Source organism: Prinia subflava, chromosome 11 (assembly GCF_021018805.1).
Source record: "Prinia subflava isolate CZ2003 ecotype Zambia chromosome 11, Cam_Psub_1.2, whole genome shotgun sequence".
NCBI classification, from domain to species: Eukaryota; Metazoa; Chordata; class Aves; order Passeriformes; family Cisticolidae; genus Prinia; species Prinia subflava.
Window position 1 is genome coordinate 10,930,984 of NC_086257.1, and position 16,777 is coordinate 10,947,760.

The following is a 16,777-nucleotide window of genomic DNA, read 5'->3' on the forward strand; positions in this document are numbered from 1 at the left end:
TTAGGTAAAGAAAAACGTGTCAGCAGGAGTAGAACAATGTATTACTTCTATTTGTGCTCAAATTATTGACTTGTTCTTTCTTGCCAAATCTGAGACTTAATGTAGTATTGAAGTCAAAATAAGAATAAAGAATGTTAACGGTTGTTCATCCTTTGGGGGCTGGGGCATGTGTGTTGCTGTGAAGTTTGCTCTCTTAGGTGCAAGATAAAGGTGCTAAATAGATTTTTGGAAGTCTCTGCTTGTAGTCTCCATCCCAGGCTAATTATAAATGGATAGGTCCCATAGGTCCATGCAGAACAGGGACTTTAACCCCTGGCACTTGCTGGTGTGCACTGCAGTCTGCTGTTCCCTCGGGATGTGTGTCTGAAGCTGAGCTAGAGCAGTTTCCCCTGACTCCAGTGCCAGCTCATTCTCCACTGTTCACTCCCTCTGCTGTAGTATCTCTTTGTTTGTACTGCTGCAACTTTATTTGTGTAGGTGTGAGGGGAAGCAGATCATGGACCTGACCAAAGTTTCAAATAAGCCTTTATTCCATCCTCGGTTTTGATCTGAGTTATTGTGTCAATACAATTAAAACGAGTAGTGATGGTAATAAGGAAGTTGAGGCTCTTTAGGGCTGCACTGCTGCTAAAGGTAATGCTCGTGAGTTTATACCTTCAGTCATGGTGCTGACAAGGAGAACCCAGCCCTTGTAATCAAAGCAGAATTTGTTGGCTTTGAAATGGTAAAAAAACAAGGGAGCTGAAAAACCACAGTTGAATTTTTCAACTGAGAATTCTTAAATTATTTCCCAGTGTAGTGCAACATCTAATACTGATTTGTCTGCTTTGAAGCCTGTGGTAAAAGGTCTGTGGTCTAACAACAAGAACATTTTCACTTGTGGAATTCCTTATAATGAATTCCTGCCCTTAAAATTCTTGTTTCTAAAAATCTATTCTAGACATTTGAAATACTAGATTTTTGAGCTGTGTTGTTTCCCACTTTTCAAATTAGTTATCAGCTCTTCTTTTTAATTTATTTAATGAGCCATTGTCCTTAAATGTCGGGTGGAGTTTTCTTTTTCTGTGATTATTTTGAAGGGAAGAGAGTAGGGATGGTGACCTGTTCTTCGGGATAGGTAATAATATAAACTGCTGGTTACAAACATAAGCATATTTGTCATATTTGTATTAGTTTAAGAAAGTACTGTAGCAATAGTGTCAGAATGATCCTTTGCTGGGAAACAAAAACCCCCAGCATTTGTTTCAGGGTTTGGTATAACTTACTCCAGTACTTTTCTGGATAAAAGTAATTTCATGAACATGAACATCTTTCCCCAGTGATATTAATGCATTGCAACTGAAACTATTTTAAGAACCCAGTTATTCTAAAATAGCAGGGTTTTTCCTGGATCCGCTTGACTTTCAGAATTCATCACTTGCAGTAACACAAACAACAGTGTGGTTTGGTCAGTCTTGAAATATAATTTTCTGACTGCTGACTCTGATTACATTCATAAGTACTCCTTAAGTTTAATGAAAGTACCAGTTCTGGGAGTGAAGATGCCAACACATTGTATAAAATATGTGTAACACTGAGGAACCCAGAGTCTTTTTCTATACAGTGCTGTGCAAATGGCAGTTAAATAGGGTGAGCTGTAAACATGATATTGGACTTCTCTAGATGGAGAAGTGTGGTGACCGTTTAGGCATGAGGGAGATCTTGTGTATTTGAGATTAACATTTCTCTTTTTCACTGTTCTACCTTACAGTTTCTAGTGATAATGACTTCTTACGTGTCTGAATCTTAGAGCAGCAGTTTTGACATGAAAGTTAGAGCTAAACAAATGCCAGTTAGTTAAGGTTATCAATAAATTGTGTTTAAATGTTTAATCATGTTCTGAATAAGAAAATGAAACAAAAGTTGTGTATGTCTCAGGAAGTCTACAGAACCAGCTAGAATAATTTCAAGACAGAAAAATAGTATTGAAATTGCAGAGGAAACACTCTCTGTCTGCTCTGATTCTTGCCTTTGATTAAACAAACAGAAGGCATTGCCATGTTACTGTGTGTTCTTGTATGGAAATGGTTTTGGGCACCTTTGATGACAGCTCAGTGTAGGGCTAAGGGCCACAGGCTGGGACAGCAGTAAAATGCAGCTTTATACTGTTCATCTTTATATAAATTGCATAAAGTGGTTCTCTATTTTAACTTCAAATCTTTTTCTTTTTCAGTCCTTATTTTGGAGAGGAGTTTTACTTTGAGATTCCAAGAACATTCCAGTGGTTGTCCTTCTACATTTATGATAAAAGTGTTTTACAGAAGGACCTGCGTATAGGTAAGTGTCTATGAGGTGCTCTCTGCATCTTGCAGAACACTTGGCTGTTTTCAGCAGCATCTGTAGGATTAGGAGTACAATTATTGGTGAAGTCTCTTTCAAAACTGTGTATGGTGCACTTAAATGCTCCTTTAAAGTTTGAAAAGAGGGATTTTATTTCCTTGCTTCATTCTATTATACTAAAATATGTTTGCTTTTTAGCCTAGTAGGACATTTTATAGTCTTATTAGGATCTGAATACATTTTTTAAAATTCTCTTTGCTTCTTCTCCACTTTTGCTTTATTGGAATATTTGAATAATTGTCAATTCTTATAGATCTTTAAAGAATGAATTGTGGAATCATTCCACAATAATTACAATTATGGAATTATTCTTAAAACCATTTATAGATAACGTTTTTCCTGTCAGTGCAACCTGTAACTTAGTGACTTACAAAGCATTTGGCAGCAACTGGTGTAGCTTAAGTGAAAAATCATGGGAGGTGGATTTCTATTTTTCTCTCCACTGCATAATGACTTTATTGCAGCTGCTTTTTTGGATACAAAGCTCTAATAGTCTGCTGTGGAAGAAGCCTTTGCTTTACTTGAATTGAGGAAGGAAATAATTTGCACCAGGATGTCAGATAATTTGATGTAATAACAGCTTTCCAAATAGCAATCAGAAGAGTAAAAGGCATCTACTTCAGTTTCCTGTTTAAACATTCTTGAATACCGTTTTTGTTCTGGCAAATCTATTATGTTATTTCCAGCCTCAAGTGTGTTCTTTATTTTACCTTCTTATTGGTAATATCCAGGGTAACACTAATTAATGCCATGAGGCTTTATATAAACTATTTTCTGCTTTACTTACTCATAACATTTCTTGTTTTATGTTCTTCATATAGCGTCATAAACTTAAAGAAAAAATTAAAAGAGAGCTTAGAAAAAATCAAATTTCTAACATAATTAAATATTTGTTCTATTCAGATGAAAGTAATATTTATGCTTCTCTCCCCCTGCCACCCTCCCTCAGGAAAGGTGTCAATCAAAAAAGAAGATTTATATAACTACACAGGAAAAGAGAACTGGTTTATGCTTCAGCCTGTTGATTCTAATTCAGAGGTTCAGGTAACTATTAAATTGTACATTTACATTTTGAACGTTAAGTACAGATAAGGACATGTGGTGGTAGATTACACTGAGCTGTAGGAGATAGGGCTTAGCATCTGTATTTCTTGTGAGGCAGTTGTGTCTTCAGTTTGGTTACAGTACTCTACACCTAAGCTGATATTTATTATTCCTCATGGTACTTAAAACTGGCAGAAGACATGAAGCAACTGTTTGGGAAATGTCTTAACAGTGTTTTGTAAGAGGGGTCATGTACTTGAGGCACATGAATGGATCCTAAAACTCTGGAATAATTTTTTTTAGTCATTTTTGGTGTTAACTGAAATAATGGCTGATTCTGTGACATTGAAATGGTTAGTCTCCAAAACTTGGAGGTGCTTGTGCTGTGTTCATGTGTTGTATCTTAAAAAACTCTCTGCATTCAATAGCAGACTGTTAGTATCAAACAACTTACAGTTCACAGTTTTATTTCAGCTTGTGGTTCCAGTTCTTCAAACAGGATTGTTCTAGGAATAGGTAAAATGAGATGGCTCTAGTTGTAGCAGTTCTCTTTTTGGTTTCAAGAACAAAACAGGATTCTTGAGAATCTCTTGGCCTTCTTGCTATGACAAACTATTAGATTTTAATAGGGGTTTTTCCAGATTTGCCTGAGGGCAAAAGTGTTAGATATGACAGTGTTTATATTTTTTTAGTAACCTGAAAGTCCCTTTCAGTAGGGAGAATCCTGACTACTTTTACAAGATCTGAATGTGCACAGAATTCTCATGTTATTTCCACAGATGATTCATTTATGAGCCATAAGTTTAGCCTGCAGCTCTTGGGTATAGGAGGGCATGTGGTTGCTTTACATAAAGAAAGATTTTCAAAACGCCTGAATCCCACTTCCTCTTCTCTGTTCAGAATCTGTCCTCTTTCAGTTATGATAGAAGGGAGTAGAATAGTTCATTTGGAAGGGAACTAGAGATCATCTGGTCCAGCTACACATTGTCCTCTTTGAATTCTTTACTGTAATCACTCTGAAAATTCCAGAAAGCACTTTCCAGATAGAAACTGAAAGGCAGTTTCCACTTAGACTAAAACATTGTCATGCTTGCTATGTTTTCTCTGTCACAAAAATGTGTTGAGAAAGGTGTTACTTCTTGTCATACTACATGATCATGTGAAAATTCAATTAGAATATTCCATTAATAGAATTCAGTGATTTCTTACACACTGCAAATAAAGAGTTTATAGTTGTCCATGGCTTTGTGACTTACAGCAGAATGGCAGCTCTTACTTTTCTGTGAGTGTGCTGTGCAAAGCACTGTCCTGCATGACACTTCCATTTAGAGATGACCTTTTCTGCTCAGGTGTATACTCCTCATATTTATCTTTTCTTGAGTCAGGGCATTTGTGTAGCTTTCTCCTGTCTTGCTTCATTTTTCTGTAAAAGTCTTCAGAGCACAGCTGAGACCAGTTCCCATCTGCCACATTTGGCTGAATCTTGTTGGTTTGGATGTGCTATACAGTACTGAAATATATTCTGAGATGTCCAAGATTGTTGGCTGGACATGGCTGAAGGCATCAGATTTATATTATACATGTGCAGAAAAAGTGCATGAAATATTTATAGACCTGAATCAGTTTGGAGGAAAAAAAAGTTGTTTTCATCTCATGGCACCATACATGTAGTTGATTTTTGGTTCCTTTGGTTCCCTCTATGTGAGTATTTTCCAGAATTTATGATGTGTGCAAGGCAATAGGATAGCAGAGAAGTATTTTGTGTTCCATGAATACGCTCAGGACACTTTGCAGTTGCTTAGTTGGAATTATTTTGGGGGGTTTCCATAAATCTGCATTTATTTCACGAAAAGTGTACTTTTTATGCACCAGTCATCTATTCTTTACAGGTTAACTTTGGTATAATTAGCAGCCTGTATACCAAGAATGTTAGTGGTGGAGATTTTTAGGCAGCAGCTGCTCTGTTCTGTGTTTTGATATTAGCTGGTTTTTGTTTTGCTGCTGTTCACAGTATTATGAGTTCATATCAATCTTGTTTTCTTGAAACTTTTTCCTTTCTCCACTAGTTCTTGAAAAATAAATACAAATATGGGAATACTAAGTAAACAAACCAGACATTGAGAAGTTGTGAAACAGGCCACATTTAACTGCAGCTGGCACAAATTTGTTTACGTATATTAAGTTTTTTTAAAAAAAATTATTTTCTAAAATGCGCATAGTGTCAGCATGCTAGTAAAATTGTAAGGATTGCTTGACCTCTTTTTTATTTATAAAATCCTCATTAATCTCTTTTGAAATTGCCTCATTGAACATGCCTTTGATCTATCTTATGAATAGCAAGAAACTTTTATAAAGATTTATATATGTATCCATAGCTTTATACCTGTATTTATACACAGAGTTTTTAAAGATATGTACTTGAAAAACACATTGGTAATATCAAAATCTTTCACATACTGTTAAGGTTTTTGAACATTCACTGTTCTTTTTCTTAAAATCGATAGGATCTGTATCAATAAAACTCCATCTTCCTATAGTAAGTACCTGAAGACTGATTGTTAATCCATTTGTAAAGTTAAAATAGTACCTAACTGCCTGTGAACAACCCTGAGATGTGCAGATGCAAAGTGCATTCACAGAAAGTCACTCTTTGTTTATTATTTATTGTATAAGAATGGCTGATTTCTATATTTTGAAGTAAAAGCCTTCTGCACAGCCACATTTAAAATCCATTTGCATAATATGTCAGAAGTTCTGATACAGATCTGCAGATCAGCAGTTTTAGGAAACCATCATGCTGCTCTTGACAAACAAAATGACAGAAATGTTCTCAAACTCTCCCTGCGTGTTGGGGAAATATTTACTTGGAGCCATGTTACTGTAGTCATCATGGTACTGAGCTGGTAGTTCTCAGGAGCAGCAATGTGCTCTTTTACTCCTTCTGTTTGTGTAAAACACAACTTGTGGGTTTTGATTTTAAAAGCAAAAGGAAAATGTTTAGGCCATTCACAGTATCTGTTTTCTGAAACAAGTGAAGTCAACTATTTTAATAAATACTAATAATGTTTGTCTTTTCATTTGTCATTCAAAAACCTTGCCTTGTAAGGCTGTTGGCATGCTTCTCGGTATCCTGTTTTTATCCTGTAAATCTGTTTTTGTAATGGAGTTTCTCTGCTTGACAAATACTTTCTTAATGTACCTATGTTCCTGACCCTGTAGTAACAGTTTGCAAAACACTTGGCAGGCATCCCAAAGCAGTTAGGTTTGGAACTGCCTTGTAAAAGAAGCTTCATTTCTCCTCCCATGTGACGAACAGAGAGGGAAACACAGCCTCTGCCCCAGGGGATTTACAACAAAAACTTTGCAGTTTAATGGCAAAACATAACTGCTATAGAAGTGTGTGCAAGGTCAGCTAAGGGTTTTACTTCCATTTTAGCAGAAAGGCAAAGCTGTAGTTCAGATTATGACTTGCTTCCTTCACCAGTCTTGCAAATCATCTTCCAGAACTCTTTCCTGAGAATTTTGATTGTGAACAGACCGGTATCATCTGATGTTCCATTTAGCAAATAGACAAACTCTGAGAATACCAAGGGGAATGTTGTTAGAGGAAAGGCTCTGTTAGTGTGTGCTTATCTTAGCTATAAAAGCCAGCACAAACAGCCAGGCACTGAAAGCAGTAGCAGGTATTGTTCAGGTGGTAGCTGTTTGGAGCAAAATTCAAGTACTAAATTTTGGTCATCCCAAGAAAGTTGCTTATCATGGTTTAAAGTTACAGAGCTTTATATTGAAAGGCTCCAGTAGGTTCACCCTTGCTGAAGTTAATCCATGCTGTGCCGTAATTTATGGATTCTTTTTCTTAAATACATCCTGCCATATCAGAAAAAGAAAAGGAGGAAGCTGGGTTTAGCAATTATTGCCACCTTTTCCTCTCCTTGATTGTGTTTACTGTTCCTTGAGTGTATCAGCAGTCTTCATGAGACATTTGAAAACTGCCCTGAGTTGCACAGTACATTGCTAAATTATCTTCGGTCTGGTGTGATGGACAGGATTTCTCAGTGGATATTAAATGCTGCTGGTCATGGCTATTGCATGCTATTCTACTTTTCTAGGTATACCTACCTGCCTTCAGAGTCCAAGGTAATTTTAGAAGTTTCTTCTGAAGTGTTCAGAAATTCATGTCTGTGCAAGGGTTCATCCCATGCTTGGGACAAAACATCTGCAACTCTTGCTCTTGGTAATTGCTCATGCTGGAAGAAATATTTGTGTGTGTTAAATCTGTAGAGGCTTGACTGATTCTTGTGCTGTCTGCAGATGAGATAGGGCTTCTCTGTAGCATTGTCTCAAAGTGCAAATGCATCCATCATGCTCTACTTGCAAGATATGTGCTTTAGATGAGGTATTTTCTTCAAGTGGTTCTATTGGAATTACCTGAAATAACTTCTAACTGTAAATTGTATTATTGTTCAAATTCTTACGTTTAAAAGAAATGCCTTTAAAATTACTTGTGTTTGTCTCCTTTTTTTTTCAGGGAAAAGTTCACCTTGAATTAAAACTGAACGAACTGATAACAGACAATGGATCTGTGTGCCAGCAACTAGTAGTACAGTAAGGAAATCCATTAATCCTTTAATATTTGGTTGTTTATTAAAACATTATGGGATTTGTATTCCCTGATACCGGATGTCTTCATGTCTTGGTACCTATAGCATTTTTCTTTTAATGGGACTTTCCTTGGAATCTGCCTTATGAGGAGATGGATATACGTCTGGGGAATTCCAATAGAAGTTTTTCACAGCTGCTTGTCTCTGCTGCCAAAGCCCTCACTTTTATTGGGACTGCTAGGATTAGTGTCTTGTAATTCCAGTTGAATTTGGTCTGGTGAGAAAGCTGGGAATGTGCAGTGCAGCTGGCAGCCAGAACTTGCAGTATGGCTGTTACTGACGGATTACTGCTGCTGCTGGTGTTTGTGGGGGGGTTGGTATGGTAAAATTTATTGCTAGTTTTGCTTCAGATTTTTTTTTCTGGTTAACCATGACAAGAAATTCTTACAGAAAAATAAAGTACAGGAGTTGAGGTTCTGGAGCAGCATGTTTGCTACATTTCAGTAAAACTTTCTAGTGACAACTTGAGGAGCTTTCCCTACCAAACCTATTTTTGTCTCGGAAGTGTAAAAATGCTACAAGATGTCAAACAGCATCATAGAAACAGTAACTTTTTGGTATATTTGCTAATGTAATTTTCTTTATGAAATCAAGTTGATGTTCTTGTCTTAGTCAACCCTCTAAACCCAGATGAGTAGCTGAGTTGGAGCCAGACCCAGGGAAGTGGTCTGTGAAGGGGGAAGCTATTCTGTGATAGAACTAAGCCAGTGAAACTGGTGATGGTTTAATGGCTTAGGCTCATCATTTAGGTAAGATGGAACTTGCTGTTCATCAAGGTATTTTTATTACTTAAAGATAATTTGGAATGTGTCTGCTTTAATAGTGGGGTAGCAGCATGGTTCATCGGGAGTCCTGCTGCTCTTATTTTTGTATACCCCTTGCAGCACAAAGCAGAATTAGAACAGCTTTTTCCCCATGGACTGTTCACCACCAAAAGCTGGCTGGAGCTTTATGACTTTGTGGTTTATTTCCAACTCTCTTAGTTTTCAGAAAACTTTATATTTTTATGTGTTCATGCACTCCAAGTTAGTGTTGTGGGGTTTTTATTTTAAAAACTTGCCTGGGTTTTTTGTATGATGAAGAAAAGTTGCATTAGAAAGTTACTGTTGTAAGTTGCAGTTTTGAGTAGGAAGTGGTTTACTCACTGTGCCCTCTCATAGGATCTCTTGATGACGGAGATAATTGATCAAAAGGAAGCCAGGCTTCTCTTTTGGTTGCTGCACTCACCCACTCACTGCCATGTGGGAGAGGAGTGTGCGTTAAACACTGCAGTGTTACATCACTGCTGTTGTCTGAGGTTATGAAATGCACTGGAGTTCCTTAAACTGCAAGTGTTTAGAAGGGTTTTACCACATGTGCTGCTGCCCTTGAGATAATTTACGGCATTAGTAGTAAATTGTACATAAATGTATTTTGGATGTACATGTGAGAGTATGGGAAATAAGAAATCTCTCACTGAATGTACTATAGAAATGGACGTGAGGGCATTTTGAGATGGATTTGACCTTAAAGCATAAGGAACTTACAGAAAATACATGTGGGAGTATTAAAGAGAAAATTAAACACTTTAAAATGCTGCTTGTTTTGTAAATTTCCCATGATAATTAGTAAGTGATGCACTTCCTGCTATGTTTCACTAGTCACCAGGCCCTGAGAAGACATTGAATTAGTAACTCCTTTAACAAAGCTGAAGGATAGAAAGGAGCAGAACCATAGTAGAGTAAAAGAGTGACAAAGAGTGGGCACAAATGTATTAATGTGTCTATTCCTGACTCTTCTTTATCTGTTTTAAACCGGAAAATAATGGCCAAAGGAAAAAAATCACTGAAAAAACAATTCTTGACATACAGGCTATGACACTTGCTTTTCAGAAACAACATTTACTGCATGTTCAAATTAATGGTGTCTCAATGCAATGAAAATGAGATGCTTTTAAACCTTCACCAGGTTATATTTTTTTCTCGGATAGGAGAATTCTAGATACTTGTGCTGGCTTCTGTGAACAGTTAAGTTGCTAATGGATTTCCACTGTGTATTCCCTGAGAGTCCAGAAATTCTACAGAGATGAAAAATAGTAGCTCCAACTATCATTACACAAGATTAAATGTGGTGTTAAGTGCACACACAATAGCAAGTAATTCAAAGGCTGTGATTCTGGGCATTGCCTGGACTCCCCGTCACCTTGTGGCTGAAACAAAACAGCAACAGGCTCGGCAATGGATTCCTGTTCTTTTGGGTCTGTAAACGTGGCTGTAGAGGCTTTTTCTGCTGGTCTTCTAAATGAGTTTTATGATGAGGATTGATATAAAAACTCAATTCCAGCAGCTTTTTTTGGTGTAAAGCATAGTTAATCTTCTTTTGGTGAAGGACTGTCTTAGAGCTTATGTAGACCAGGCTAAGCCCTGATTTTACAGATCATTTTTGTGTTAATTGTAAACTTGCCTTTAAGTTTCATGCAGATACACTCACAGACTATGAATTAAAACTTTATTTTGTCTCTGATACTAATTGTTTCCTTTTCTCATGTGTGAATGAGGAGCGGAAAAAGTGCAAGAGATTACCTGCTGACTCAGTTTGGGTTGTTTTTTTTGAAACCACAATGGTGTGTATAGTAGCAGATTTCACAAATACATGCAGCTCTTGCTGGGAGTCCCTAAGAACGAGTTTGCATGGCCATTGTTTGCATATTTGCTGCTGCTGAAATAGAGGATACTTGAGCAGTTCCTTGGCAGTTGGGTGGTGGCACCTGCCTTCTCTGGGGTTAGCAGCCCTTCAGCTCTGAAAGGTTTTCTGTATTTACTGTGTGAATACTTCAAAGCCCAGAAACAGTTTATTACAGCCAGATTTGGACTTCATTGCACATACTTTTCTAAATGAATGATACACCATGCCCTCTTAAATTGACCTGTCAGTTCATTACTGTCCTGTTTATGCTTCATCTGCTCACATGAAGTTGTTCTAGTGAACACAGCAATTTTTATGGGGTGTACATACAGATCTTAATGGCTGCAGTTAGGGTGTGTCTGTCCTTGGAGAACTTCAGTTGATTGAATGATGGAGGTAGAGTCAGTCATTGAGGGGGTTTATTGTGGGCTGGGTCTTTTTAAGGACTTATTTTCATCTTCTGAGCTGAATATATGCCAGTTATATCTGAAAGGCTCTCATTTCCTGTATGAAACTCCTCTTGCACAACAAACTGCTGAGATGAGAATTAATGTAAACTGAAACATTTTTTGCACTGTACTGGAACAGCGCTGTAGTTGGAGAAAAGAACCAAAATTCTGTTACCTGTTGCTTAAACGGTACATAAGGATATAGTAGTCTAAAGTATAAAATAAAAAGCTTCTAAGTTCCTGTCTACTTCTTCAAAGTCCATGCATTTATGCCTTTTGAATGACAGCTGCCTAGCTAGGTAGATGAAATGATTTGTCAAAGCTGAAATATTTTTACTGTATGTTAGAAATGTATTTATTATGGTTGTCAGGATATGAGTGTATATATTTAGTGTTATTTTGGGTTTTGATTGGTCAGAATGTTTGGCTTTTTGTTGGTGGTGGTTTTGCTGGGATTTCTTGGTTGTTATTTTCCTTCTAAAGGAGACTGCACTTGCAGCACTTTGCCTGATTCTTTGAGGAAAGGCAGTATTCCTGTGAAATTTGCTGACTAGCAAACTGAGAGGATTTTTTCATTCCCTTCATTTCCATTCCAACTTTCCAATTTCTGTTAAGTCTACTCTAGTTTAGCCACTTCAAACATCTTCAGAATTTCTAAACATGCTTACTGGAGGCTGTTTGTTTAGTAGCTTGAAAGTATCAGTAATGATTCAGTGCAGTGTGCTCCGTCCCTGGGGAGGAACAATCCAGCTGGGTAGTGCTGAGTTGATTTAATGCCTTTCTGTCCCTAGTGACTGCTTGCCTTTGGAACTTGGGCTCCTGCATGACCAGGGTAATTCTGTTTGCCAAACTGACAAGTGGCTTGCAACCCAAAAGCTCCCTGTGAGGGAGGTGGGCAGAAGCAGCAGTTCAGCTGGCTTGGCTGTGCTGTCACACACGTGTCTGAAGCAGGCTCCAGGCAGTGCCTGCACACTGAAGGGATGGAGCTGCCTTGGAGCGAGAGGTGGAAGGGGAGGAGGTGAGGTAAATTTGGAACAAACCTTTGTGCGTGATAGGTGGAAGAGAGAGATTCAGGGGAATCAGGAGTTGAAGGTCAGGGGAGCTGTTGGACCAGGACAGGCTCTCTCATAAACTAGGCAGACCACACCTGCTGGCAACAGAACTGGGACTTGGGCAGGAGGCGAAAAGGGAATATTAGAGCTGCCTCCACAGGGAGACCAGCTGGAGCATGAAATCTATGTGAAGTGATAGATCCACATGATCAGTCCAGAGATTCCAATTCTGCTGCAAGGCTGTGAAATTGTCACTAAAATGCTTTTCATCTGACAGGAAATCACAAACAAGCCTTGCTTCAGTTTGTGTATGTTGTGGTCAAGAGAACAGAACAAGCTGTTTGTGTAACCAGAAGTCCCACAGACTCTGATCTGTTAGCTAGAGAAATCCAGGGGTTTGGTCAACATGTCAAAGACTGTAAGAGGAGAAATTGTGGTGTTCTTGTTAAAACAGCTGAATTCTCTTCAGATAAGGTGGACTGATCCATCTGCTATGAATTTCCAATGAGGTTCAGACTGAGGCTTATTTATAGGTACTCAGCACTGGCACCTGAAGCTGCAAAGCCCAAGGAGCTGCAGAGAGTGTTTTATGCTACAGGATACCCATCAGTCTGAAAGAAGAGTCCTGCCTCAGATCAGATACCCCAAATGACTGAAAAGTCTAGACAGTTTAATTTTGTTGCCACTCTTCTGTGCCACTTGTGTGTTGGAGGAGGAATCAATTAATGCTTATGAAACAACTGGATGTTTCAAGAACCCATTTAAATGGTGGGTTTGAAATCACTGTAGCGTTCATTGTGATTCAAAAATTATTGAAATGCTGAAGGCCACGTGCTTGATAACTGGAAGAAAAATAACAAATGATTGTGCAGTGGTTCAGCACTAAATGTTCTCTGAACTGGCTAAGACAAAGGGACTTTTGGGGGGAGAAAATACCATCTGGTTTATAATTGTGCATACTCCAAAGAGGGTGGAGTTTTGAGGCAGCACAGGAGTGTTAGTGTCTGTTGTTTCTACAGTCGTGTTTGATTTAAAGCTCTTGTTATTCTTTTACTTTTGCTACAGTACATAAAGCATTTATTTAAAAATGTGTGCAGGTACATAACTCTAACTTGATATGCACAACTTATTCCACATTATGATAACTCTTCTGCTTTACTTTTGTTGTTCCAGCTGCTTTTAGTTAATGCTCATATGTGGGCAGCATCTGAAGGCTAGGCAGCCTGCTGACCCAGCTTTGTGTTGCTGTTGTGGTGATTCAAAGATTGCAAGACTTTAGAGAAGGTCCAGAAAAGGTGCTCTGTCTCCATGAGCATTAGTTGCCAACCATCCTGTCCCTTTTGCATCAGGACTGGTGAACAGTGTGCCTGCATACCTGTTAAATACCAGTTACCACTTACTGTATGAATTACAGAAGAAAACAAGATTTTTTTAAAGGGTCATTTAACCCTGATGGTCATTTAAGCCTGAACATGGACTATTGTGAAAAAAGTTTGAAAATGAACCCTAAGCACTATTTCAAAAGTAGAGCCATAACTATATACTATAATAGTTTTGGATGTTTAATTTTAAATATCATTTCAGGATTTGACTTTGCATTTCTTAATGTAACTCAGAATGTAATTTATCAAAAATTAAACATTTCAATTCATTTCAGTGCCTTCCAGGTATAGCTGCTGCCGTTGATTGAGGCCAGATAGCTTTTTGTGGGCCTTGAGAAACCAAATTTAAAAGTTAATGTGATTGTGATTGTGATTTCTCCTAACGTAGCAGTTCATTTTACTTAAGATTTTGTCATTCATGTGTGATACTGGAATGTCTTTATCAAAGCAATTCCAAGAGTTTTGTTCTCACAGAGCTCCCCAAGTCTGACTGTATACTTGAGTATTATCTTGTGTTACCATCTAGAGATCTACTTCAAGTACATGCAGTATGTTAGATCAGTGTATAGCTATATCTGTGTGTAATGCAGCAGGACATAAAAAGTTTTCAGAAAGAAAGCATTGTTTGGGTTTTATTTTTTAAGCCAAGTAATTGCTTCACTGATCTATTGTTTGCCTTTTCCTTGCAGCATAAAGGAGTGCCATGGGTTGCCTCTTATAAACGGACAGAATTGTGATCCTTATGCAACAGTCTCTCTTGTGGGGCCTTCCAGGTAACATTTTAGTATAAAATGAATAAATCTGAAAACACTGTGATGTTGAATAGGAAAAGAAAGGCATAGGTTTTAAGCAAAATCTTTAGAACTCAGAAGAATCTCCCAGTGCTCTCATGCATACATCTCATCTCCATGGTTACTGTTCTCTTCCCTTCCCTGCCATATGCTCAAGGCTGGGACGATGTTTGGTCTGTCTGAATTGTCTGCACTACTCAAGAGCCACTTGTGACTCAGTTCTTTCTTACGTTTTCTATTGGATTCTTCATTTCTGCGCTGTACTTCCTGTTAATTTGTGTGAAATTCCTGTATGTCACGATACAATCAGCTGCTCACTCACCTTCCTCTCTTCTCTGTTTCTCTTAATGTGTGAGTTTCTTTGCAGCAAATGTTTAGTAACTGGGAGGAGACGAGAGGAGAGGTTGTGGAACACCTTCAGGATGCTGCGTTCAAAGTCCCCACAGTTAAATGTCTCCTGTTTGGGTTCAGTAATCCTCAGTAACTGCTGGGTTTTTTCATTTAAGAAAAATCCTCCATCCCACACATTCACTACGTGCAAGTCCCTGCCCATGAGGAGGATAAGTTTCAGTTGCTTCTTTTTTGGCACATCAAACCGTTTTTGTTTCTCTGGTGCTGAGGAATTGCCTTTGTGCATAGTGCTGGGATGTGTTGTACCAGACTTGCTTGGCTTAAGGATTTTGGAAGGATTGTTCCTGAGTAAGCTCTGCATGGAGCGTTTTTATTTTCTCCTTGGTAATAAATGGTCACATTTTATAGGTTTGGTTTGGTGGGACTTTTTGGTTTGTTTGTTTGGGTTTTTCCTAAGAGGACTAGGGAGACTCACCCATTATACTTAGGAATCGTGGGCCAAATGGCAGAGAAGGTAAATTGACATACATTTTCTGTTTGATTCCTGTGATATGGATGGAAGTGGGAAAACGTTGATCTCACAAAATATTTACCTTGTTAGTATAGGAATATATGTGCAAATGTTACAGGAATTCCTGGTTAAGATTTTCCAATCTTATGCATGTGTGACGCATGTACCCTGACTGGAATATTTATATGTGCAATGCCTGAAAATAGGGAGTTGATACTCAGGGCAATTTTTCTTCTCCCTTGTCTGTTTTTCTGACATATTTTATATTTTTTTTCCTTTGGAAGGCCATTTTATACTACTACAACCCTTTGCTAAATAAATAAATAAAACTGTATTCCTTTATAAAACTTGTAAAATTAAAAAAAAAAAAAAAACCCAACAAAAAACAAACCAAAACCAACCCACAAGGAAGTGGGGGCAGTTGTTTTGTTTAGCCCTGTGCTACTTCATATCTAATATGAGCAGCAGTTGCTTTCAAAGAAAACCTTCAGTGTCTTGGGGGTAAGCCTCTGTCTGTAAAGAAGTAGTGGGTATTTCACCAGCAAAAGAGGGTGGGAAAAAAAGAAACTGCAGTTGAACAAGACAAGGAAAAGTGTGCTCATCTCCAGACAGTGGAAAGAAATTTAAATTTTAAATGCATTAGAAATTGTTGATGTATTTTAATTAATATATGTAAGTTTTACCTGTTTGTAAAATTAAATACAACCTTTGAGTTGGTTAGATGCACTGTTGGCTAGATACAACATTTAAAATTTTAGCTCTTTAAACTGTATTGTGAAGATGAACTAACTTTATTTTAAGATTTTCATTATTGATCAAAGTGAATTCTAGAATAACAAAAAATGTTTTAACTTAAATGCATGGGTCCTTCTTGACTATAGAATGTCTTTATAATTGTGTGTTTAAGTTGTCTATGGTAAAAACTTTACCACATTGGAACAGGAATGACCAAAAGAAGACCAAAGTTAAGAAGAAAACAAGCAATCCGCAGTTTAATGAAACATTTTATTTTGAGGTAACTTTTTGTGTGCTATTCTTCCTGTTTATCAATTTTGTGCAACCTTTCAGATATTTTCAAGCAAGCTGTGTTGCAGTACCTAATGCAGAAAGCTCTCTTCAAGCAAATTGAAGAGCTTTAAGTGGCCTCTCAAATGTATGTGAATGACATACTTAAATTTCTGTCTGCCACACAATAGCGTTGTACCTCCAATTGCTGTGTGAAAATCCCTTTCTCACAAGCACATATATGAAGGTAATTCCCTACCTTGAATCATTTTTTGTATCATCTGTTGCCATCTGGAGTGCTGCGATAACTTTAACCTATCCCATGGCTTCTATTTAAATATTTTCAAGCTTGACTTAAAAAACGCAAACAACTTACTTATTTAATAAAGTAATACAGTGATTATACCCAAAACAGTTTATTTCATTTAAAAAAATAGCTTTTTTTAATTTAAGAGTTGATTTCAATTCTACATGAATTATCTGACACT

At 37.6% G+C, this 16,777-nt stretch overlaps 1 protein-coding gene across 3 annotated transcripts in view; it reads left to right on the forward strand.

Annotated features, from left to right (window-relative positions):
- RASA2 (RAS p21 protein activator 2) overlaps positions 1-16,777 on the forward strand; it is a 46,574-nt gene that overhangs the window by 9,838 nt on the left and 19,959 nt on the right. For 2 of the 3 annotated variants that reach the window (XM_063407896.1, XM_063407898.1), the window contains exons 3-7: positions 2,213-2,316; positions 3,329-3,423; positions 7,952-8,028; positions 14,321-14,404; positions 16,227-16,299. In XM_063407896.1, the coding sequence (XP_063263966.1) occupies positions 2,213-2,316; positions 3,329-3,423; positions 7,952-8,028; positions 14,321-14,404; positions 16,227-16,299 (433 nt within the window). Of the gene's footprint in view, positions 1-2,212; positions 2,317-3,328; positions 3,424-7,951; positions 8,029-14,320; positions 14,405-16,191; positions 16,300-16,777 lie in introns of those variants that run through there. The other variant, XM_063407899.1, reaches the window with a different exon arrangement.